At 35.6% G+C, this 9,330-nt stretch overlaps 1 protein-coding gene across 1 annotated transcript; it reads right to left on the bottom strand.

The window, feature by feature from the left end:
• Positions 1–699: 699 nt before the first annotated feature.
• LOC116159725 lies at positions 700–3,882 on the bottom strand. Its single transcript, XM_031472791.1, has 4 exons — positions 3,747–3,882; positions 3,528–3,629; positions 2,101–3,413; positions 700–783 (listed from the first exon to the last, which is right to left on the bottom strand). The coding sequence occupies exons 1-4, from the start codon at positions 3,880–3,882 to the stop codon at positions 700–702; spliced, it is 1,635 nt and encodes a 544-aa protein (XP_031328651.1).
• Positions 3,883–9,330: the final 5,448 nt, after the last annotated feature.

The following is a 9,330-nucleotide window of genomic DNA, read 5'->3' on the forward strand; positions in this document are numbered from 1 at the left end:
GTTGTCGAAGAGCCATTTTCTGTCTCTTACAGAAATGTCTAACCCATTTATCACCTGCCACTTTTTTGTCCATGTTAAACGGATGTGGTAAATTATTCATAATAGCATATTCAAAAGCAATGTGTTTGAGATCTTTTCGTGTTAGACCATAAAACCTTGTATCCATTTGTTTTACATATTCAGCTAACTGATTCTCCATGTCGTTATTAAAAACACATTTAAATCTTCCTAAGGATTGTGGGACTGTTCCAAGTTTCAATCGTTTCCGAATAGTGGATTCGGGAATATTCAATTCTCTAGATAACTGTCGTTTTGATTTACCATTTTCTATTTCCGTTCGAATTGTTTGCATTAAGTCTTCTGTAAATGCAAGTCTCCTCTCAGACTTCCTCACATAGTAATTAGCCATTCTCTGCAAAAAAACGAGATGTAGGTACCTTAAACTCTTAGGTATTCCCAAGAGTGCGCAGTGCGCAGTGCGTACTCTTGGGAATAGAAGTGTGCGTACTCTTGAGACAATGAATCGGTTTCCTGTTTTGATCTAATATTATTTAACCTTAGTAGGTAACAAAATTCAAGTTACACCTTATTCTGCGTGTAGCTAAAGCACTGATGTATGTAGTATATCATGCTATATATAGTTAATCCAGATACTTACCTCTCAAAGCCTTACTTCGAACACAAATAAAATTGTAATATTTACTGCTGTCTGTCACGATGCACCGTTAACGCGGGAAAACTAATCACGTGATGACTGATTGTTTCTGCACTAGTGCACTCCATCTTTAAATAGTTCATAATTTACAAAGTAGGTGTCAGGTAGTGTTCTGCCGTGCCAAACGAAAGTGCCGTAAGTGCAAAATCGCCATTTTGAGATATTAAGACTTTTTTCATTTGATGGTTACCAAAAACCCTGCGCTTAATTAGGAAATGAAAGACATGTTTTATATGCAAATTTATTATTATGAATACTTTCAAATACTCAGTTTTAACATAAAATATTTATTTCAACTAATAAATGCATATACAGCAAACAAGGAATTGACATTACTAAGCAAAAATGCCGTTTATGCGCGCACATACTGCTTTCTTGTTAAACTGGCTTTACTTGCTGCTTATATGCCTAGCAACACATTAAAAAAATATACTGAAATTATTTTTTACAGGTCTTGAAAGTATCTTGAATCATTTTTAACAAAAATAAAAAAAAAATTTCTAAACAAAAGAAAACTTAACCTTTGAAAATATTGTCCACTACGCAAGAGTGTTTATTTCCAATTCTTCCCAAAATTTTTGCCTATTTTTTGGAAGAACAGAACCTAAATTTTTGAGAATACTTTCGCGTTTTTCAAATGACACTCCACATGGTGCTGATAAAGGAGATGGTGCAGGCATTCCGTTTTTTTTCATATTCTTTTTACATAAAAAATCTAGTGTTATATAATCATCTTTCGTTAAATCAGTTTTACATTTTAAATCATAACTACCCCTTATAGCTTTTATCTTAACAATGTCTGCTAGATATAATCTATTTTGTGCCTTTTGTATTTTTTGTTGTGACTTAAAGTCTTTCCAAAGATAAAAATCCGTGTGCTTCATTTCTTTTACTTCCACTTTGGATTTATTCGCGCTTTGAACAGCTTCTGAGAAATCTTTAAAATCATATGTCTTTTTCTGCTTCTTCAAGGCAGCTTCCACCTGGTGGTGGAAGCTATCAGCCGACATAAATGTATGGCCCGGGACAAAGTAGTGTATGTTTATTTCATTAATGGCCATTTCATCCGAATTCACAATATATATCAGAAAGGCTAGAAAACACCAATTCTTATTTTGGCTGGAGCAGTTGTCCAGCCATAAAATAATCCGTGGTGAATCTCTGTATTTCAGGAATAATGCGTAAAAGGTACTGATGATATCCTCTTTATTTCGCCCAGTAATGCCCTCATGCCATATACAGGCAAGTGGCTTATTGTTTGATTTTTTGCCAACTGGAACAAAACTCTCGTGATATACGACTATTCTTTTTGTAAAGATAACTTTTTTAAAACAGTCAATTCGTGGCAGCATGATCACTTTTTGGAGGTCTGCTGAGCAACAAACCGTGCCATCTTCAAACGTCTGCTCAGCGTGTTGTCGATACAGATTTCGAGCTGCACTGGCTTTATCTATATGCTTCTTCCAGATTTCACATTGCTTACAATCAGGTTGTAGATTATCCTTCAGATGGCCATGCAATTGAAATTCTTCACAATCTTCGCATTCTTCGTGACCTAGCGATGCAAATGATATACGTAAGCTCTTCACTTTTCGGCGGTACAATTCATATGACAATTTAAAATTAGGGTATTTCTTTTTAAAATCGTCAAACATTAGGGAAATATTCACATCACTGGGTAAGTATCTTGTGAGCGGCGCGTGCTCGCGACGGTAATGAGAGATTGTGGGGTTGAAAGATTCAATGTGCTGTTCAAGCAAGTCTTCATGTTCAAATTTGTTGTGTTTGTCGTGTTTCCCGCGCTGGTCTCGATTTGGTTGCAGACTTCCTTTTTCAGTTTTTGATAAAACTTCTGTTATCACCCGATCATTGTTTTTCTTATAACCTAATGTGGTTAGGAAAAATACCTTACAGACTTCGTGAGTAACTGCCTCAGTTAATAATTTTTCGTCAGGGAAATAATACTTAAACGTATTTTGTTTTTTCTCACTTTCTGCAGACTTGGGTCGCCTTTTCACTGCCAAGCGTTTGCAGGTATTAAAAATAAATGTTCGCCTTTCTAACCAAGACAAATTCCAAAACTGCCGATTGATTTCAGATCGTCGAAGTTCTGAGATTTTAATATTGCATTTTTTTTTGCATTTATCACGATCGCACGACTGCAACGGCCTATGGTCTTCCCTTATCTTGTTTAATTTTATACGTTTTCGCATTTCTAAAGACATGTCATATTTTTTTCTTTTTCTTAGGTTTCCCTCTTTAGTATATAAGTTGGTCGGTTCCAATGCATGTTCTTCTCCGACGGTTTTTGTCAAAACTGGATTTTCAGGGTGATCAGCACTCAATTCTTCTGCATTCCCTTCTCGCAGGTTGTCTGCCGAAGCTATGATTCCACCCTGATTAGTACTCAACTCATCTTCATCTTTACCTTCTACAAGACTATTTGCCGAAGCTGTGATTTTAGCACTTAATCCAAGTTGATTTTCTAAGTTAATTTCACTCGTAAATAGATTTACCGAATCGCCTGTAGGTTTTGTAGACGGACCTGCATCTGTATTTTGGTTAAAATGCTGTATTTGTTCAGTGGTAATATTTTCAGCATCTTTCTGTTCTATTATGATGCTATCAAGAAAATCGCGTCCCGTGCCAAGTACAGTTATATCAGAATGTGTGTTTATAATGCATCGCATAACATCATCTGAAAAACAAAAATTGCTAGAAATTTAAAAAAATTTAAATTATTTAGCAAAGACAAAAATTGCCTAAAAAGCGTCAATTTTGCACAAGAGATTAAAGCTTAAAATACACTTACCATCTAGTGGGATTTCTACAGGCTCTTGAAGAATATCTTGTTCCTCTGGAACCGCAAATAGTTGAACAGGAGCCCCCTTGTCATAACTAATAATATTGTAATCTGAAAAATGATATTTTTCATATTACAATGCGTGCGGAAAGTTTAACTGTCCACGCTCAAATGCGGCCGTAAAAGTGTACTTTTACGCACGCTTGTAGGAAAACTAAAAAAACTTACCACATCGTGGGATTTCTCCCAAGTCCTGCAAAACATCTTGTTCCTGTGGTGCTAATATCTCATCCCAATATTTATTATCACAAGAAACCAACGTAGATAAAGAATTATTTGGAACCACATTTTCTTTATTACACATCACAGATAAACTATGTTTTGATTTAGATTGTGCCTTAACAAGTGCCATTATTTTATCACTACGCTTTGACATTGTGAAAACCGGCGGATGGTCAATAATAAATTAAAAAACAAACTTCCAAGCCAACTTATAACGCAACGAATTAAAAGCTCCACGTGCACTCGATGCATGCGACTGATTACTAAATTTTATTTTGTTTTTGTTTACATTTATCCAAACGGTTGTCGGTGTGCGTCGTCTAATTTTGCGCGAGACAGACGATCCAGACGCTCCAGCATAAAAACATAAACTGTAACCACAATATTATTTGTCGACGCGCTCAGTTAAATATAAGGAGTTTTACTAAGCAAGAGAGCAGTAACAGACACTTGCTAAGTAAGAGTGAAGTATATACATATCATTTACTGCAGTTTAGTTTAGTACATGATCGATACTGCGTTTTTATTTAGTATTTACAGTAAATTGTGTATATGCTGCAAACAAAATTAACGATTTGTTAAATTTCTTATGGAATATACGGCATTTTTACTTAGCAACAAGATACCAAATTGCACGTAGTATACAAAGAACAAAAAATCACATTTTGGCAATTTTTGCACATACGGCACTTTCGTTAAGCAGGGCAGTGTTCTAAATCCTTATATTATAAAATAAATTACTCGCGCACTCTTGGGAGAGTGCGTACTCTTAGGTAACTTCACCCTAATATAGTATCTTAGAAAAACGTTTTAAAGACGTCTGGATTTTTAACATAAGCTCTCAATAAGACGTCTTTCAGATGTCTCCAAGGCGTAAAAGGATGTCTTTCAGACATTGTAAATGTCTGCAACAGACATCTTTTGTATGCCTTTAAGACATCTGTGTGCTGATTGGGTTGCTTTTTGAAAATCTACATAATTTAAAGTAAATGTATGCTCAAAGTTTGCAGTGGGGTCTAACAGCGTAATTGTATACAAATCATCGCTCTCCGACTCCGTAGAACACATTTTCAATGGAATTGTTTTTATTTTTAAGTTATTTGAGGTTATGTATCATCTAAAAACACGTTTAGTTGAAATACATCAGTTCCATTGGTTCATAATAGGTGTAGCTTAAGAATAGAACAGTTGATGAACACTTGAAGAGCAGCTACTAACCATTGGAAAGCGCCTTTTATACACAGGTTAGGTAGCGTAGACACAGACCGGAGGCAGTGTTGCCACCTCGAGGGAATTTTCCCGTTTTAGGGAATCTTTCATGTCAAAAGGGAATTTTTGCGCGCTTAGGCATGAGCATGAACACTCTAAAACACGTTCCACCCATTAAAAAAATTAAATCGGCTTTTTTATAAGATATAACAAAGCGCATACAACTGTAACTCTAGCGCAGTGCACTGCTTCTGTACTGTAGTATTGCGGTGCAGGCGTAAACATGCAGCCCAAGATTTATCTGCCTCTTTGTTATGTTATGTAGATGTGGCGCGCGCATTAACCGATAACGAATGGCGATTACTATATAGTTACTACAAATAGAAGTAAATCGCAGTTTGCAAAAGTTAGTTACGCTTACGTTTACGTGTACGGGTACGCATTTTTTTAACAGACAGGTGAAGATGAGCACTGTTGCTGACACGGATTCAGATTCGAGTACTGACACAGAAATCAAACACAAAAGACAAAAGATCACTACAGAGAAACGGTTTAAAAACTGTTGGTTACAAGATCCGCAATTTCAACAATGGTTGCATCCTGATATCAACTCTAAAAATAAAGGAATGTAAGGGAGACTAGGGAGGTTTGATACCCTGGGAGGCTTGATACACATTCAAATTTCCCACACTTCATATCGTAAGGTGTTGAAGTTGGCAACATTTAAACCCGCCATTACTGGCAATAGGTTAATCGTGCTACATTTCAGTTATTCCTGTTAGTAGGCGTGCTAGAGTGTATTAACGTTTTTGTGCATTTGTGTTATTATTCCGTGTAAGGTAAGTGTAAGGATATATCTCAAAATCTAACATCCATATCAAATTGGGCGACTGTTGCCTGAAAACTGCATCTTGTAGCGAGTAAATTGTGTCAAGGTGTTCGCGTAACGACTTAGGTCAAGGTTAGTAAAGTTAATAGGTTGCATGGTAACTTTCGGCCAATAGGGGACCACGAGCGTGTGACGTAACTTTGTGCAAATCCATTGTAACAGCTAAACACTGATTTTCAAAATTTTAATTAATTCCTCCAGTTTTGGATATTTTCTATATTAATTGCGTTCTTTCAAGAGGTACGTATATAAGTTATGATAACATACATACATTTCTGTGTTGCGATGTGTGGTTATGAACATTTACATCAAAGTTGAAAGTGAGAGTATGTTTCCTTTTACTCCTAAATTGTTATAAAAAATAAAAACAAAGCCGTTAAATGACGTTTTTTATAAAGTTCTATGCCTATTACCTTTTAGGATATGTCAAATTGCTAACAAAGTGTCGTAGTTTCTAAAAAAAACACTACAGACAGGAAATGGTTTTCTGACCACAAAGGCTAGTGTAATTTATGAAACAAGACTTACGAATACATAAAGCAATTCTACCCGAGTACCAGCACGGAATCCTCTTTTCCTGGCATATTGTAAAGTATGAGAAAGTGAGCGTTCACATATGTGAATCACAGTCGGGTAACTGATCACATGTTAAATAAATACTAATAATCCTAATCAGATAAACTACTTCACAGTCGGTAAGTAATCACTAGCAGATTTAGTCTTACATTATCCTTATTCAAACGCCTGAATTCCTATCTATTAATCATTAACTACGGTCTTATCTTATCTAATTTACAAGATTGTTAAATAAGTACATGTTATTCTTAATAATTAATTAATTAATAATTCAGTACTTCACTTAATGTACAGATTAAAATTTATCATTATTTTGTCAAACATTATTAATTAGTGACTATAGTATAAAATTTAAAAGTTAATAATAACACATGAAAGCACAAATACAAAAATTAATTAATAGTTTTCCTTATTTTACATTTTCTTTTTCTTTCAGCACCTTCAGAACTTCTTTTTCTATCAGTACATTCTCTTTTTAAATTTAGATATTTAATTCTAATAAAAATTCTTTGCTTCGAAAATGATTTCACTAATTCATATGGAACATCTATTTTTTTCTTTTGCAATTTTTTGATAATGTAGTTTGTTGTCCTTTTAATAATTATTTTACCTGGAGAAAAATTATCTTTGTGGAATTTAATAAAGTAAGTTTCCATAACTTGCATCTGACGCATCCACTCAGCCGATGGCTGAATCAGACCCCCGAACGATAGACTTTGTACCCATGAGGGCATGGCGTAAGAATGTAAATTAAGAGCCTCTTCATCTTTGTAACTGTGCCCACCTAGGTATGGGTATTTATGTATACATTTCTTAGCAATAAATCCTGCTAAATATTGAGTACCATCATCTTCCACTCAAGATTTTCTTAATGGGGCATCAGAAGCAGTACTCTCCGAACTGAAGCTTTCATTGAGTTCGGTTTCTTCAGTACTAGATGGTTCTGTTACCACCAAATTTTTAAGTTGGGCCTGCTTGACAGCAGAAGCCATCAAGTACTCTCCATCCATTTCCTTTGGTATTTCAACATTGGAATGCGTTTGGACCATTCCTGGATTTTTCCCTAATAAAATCATCCGTACCCGGTAAATTGCATTTAATGGCGAAGGGTGGTCATGTAAACCACCTTTTGTTCTTAACTGAAAAGTAATAAAATTAGAAAATTATTTATCATAATTCGTATACAAACCTGGGAAAAAAAGTTCTCTAGGCAGTCCTGGTTTAAGCGGTGAGTAAGTAAATATGAAATACCATGCCTCTCTTTCAAATCAGTAAATAGGCACTGTAGTGACTTTGAAGTTATTAGGATACCCTTTTGAAACACCTGGAGGGCGTTTTTTCCAACACACCTCATTCCTTCAATAGTTTCTTCCATTTCATTAAGGCATTTATGTTGCATTTCCAATTCTAAACCATACGGCTTTTTTGTTGGAAGAGAAGCAGTTGAGGTATATGAATTTAATACATCAAACCAGTTATTCACAAGTTCGGTAAAATTTCCTACATTTTGGGCTAATATTGTATCGTTCCCAGGCCTATAACGCTTCAAGGCGGTTGCGGTGGTATGTGAAAGCAACTGACAAGCATGTCTTACATTCTGTCGCTGCGCTTTTTCACATTTAACATGCTGAGTTGTCAGCCTGTGGCACGAACTGATTTCGGAAACTCTCGACTCAATAAGGGCGACAAAGGGAAATTTATTTATGCTAACACCATCACTGGTGACAAAACCAGTATCAATCAACCAGTTGCGCAACAATTTCATTAGATGGGGGGCGTCGGCAAAAAAATAAACTGAATTACCAGTAACAGGATGTGCTATCGACGTGTTACTTGTTGTAATGTTTAGTTCCTTCCACAATCCTTGATTGCCGCCTCCACAATCTGATACACAAGCAATAACCTCATACTTGATAGTGTGAAGATGGGTGATGATATTGTGTAAAAGTTGCTTCGTCATTTTTTGGTCAAATCCAATATATACTGGTTGCTTCCAGTTGTCGAAGAGACCTCTAGCCATGACAACCTGCATATATGAAAATGGCCCAATTACCTCCTCCTCTTTTTGATCATATTCGTATTGTGAGGATATTTTTACTTCATCGTATGAGAGGACAGTAATTCTCTTCAAGGGTGTTTTTATTTGGCCAGCGGTGTCCATAATCCTCAGTACATCATCTAATATCCCATTTTTTAGATTTATATTTGCGGCCCATTGCTGTAGTGTTGAAATGGCAGGCAATGGGTAATGAAGAGTTTGTCTTAAATAGATGTATGCCCTTTTACTAAAATATCTTAACGTGAAAGCCATCGATAGTTCTTCTTGTGTCCAACGTGCCTTTGACTTTAAGGCGATGTCCACTTGATTTGAAGTAAGAACATCCTTAAAACATTCCTTCACCCTCTTTTCAAATTTTAAACCACCTAATTCCTTTAGTTGCATTTCCATTGCAGCAATTTTTTGTTTCAACTTTTGCTCACTTTCTTGAAACAATTTTAATTTTCCTGTCAATGCCTTATTTTCTTCCTCAAGTTTGACTACCTGGCTTTTAAGGATGTTTATCTCATTATCACGACTGTCCAATACCGTCCCTGAGATATTAATGCTGGGTGATTGTTCAATTGGTTCAACTATCGGTGAAACTTCAATCGCAGCAGTAACTTCTAAGCTTGGTTCTTGAATCAACGCTTGTACTATTTCCTTTCCTTCTCGTCTTGCAGCTCTTTCTTTTCTAGAGGACTCAGTGATAGTTTCTTTACGAGAAAATGGTAGATACAATGATGGTATGGCTGCAAAAATTATGAGGGATAGCAAGACATCGGATATTTACAACATTTACCATCTATTTTTAGTTT

Source organism: Photinus pyralis, unplaced genomic scaffold (genome assembly GCF_008802855.1).
Source record: "Photinus pyralis isolate 1611_PpyrPB1 unplaced genomic scaffold, Ppyr1.3 Ppyr1.4_LG1, whole genome shotgun sequence".
Lineage (NCBI taxonomy): Eukaryota > Metazoa > Arthropoda > Insecta > Coleoptera > Lampyridae > Photinus > Photinus pyralis.

Excerpts from the sequence above, each read along its gene's own strand:
- LOC116159725 (XM_031472791.1), bottom strand. The coding sequence starts at position 3,882 with ATGTGTAATAAAGAAAATGTGGTTCCAAATAATTCTTTATCTACGTTG. Across the intron at positions 3,630-3,746 it reads GGGAGAAATCCCACGATGTG|ATTACAATATTATTAGTTAT; the intron begins GTAAGTTTTTTT and ends ATCATTTTTCAG. Across the intron at positions 3,414-3,527 it reads TGTAGAAATCCCACTAGATG|ATGATGTTATGCGATGCATT; the intron begins GTAAGTGTATTT and ends TTTGTTTTTCAG.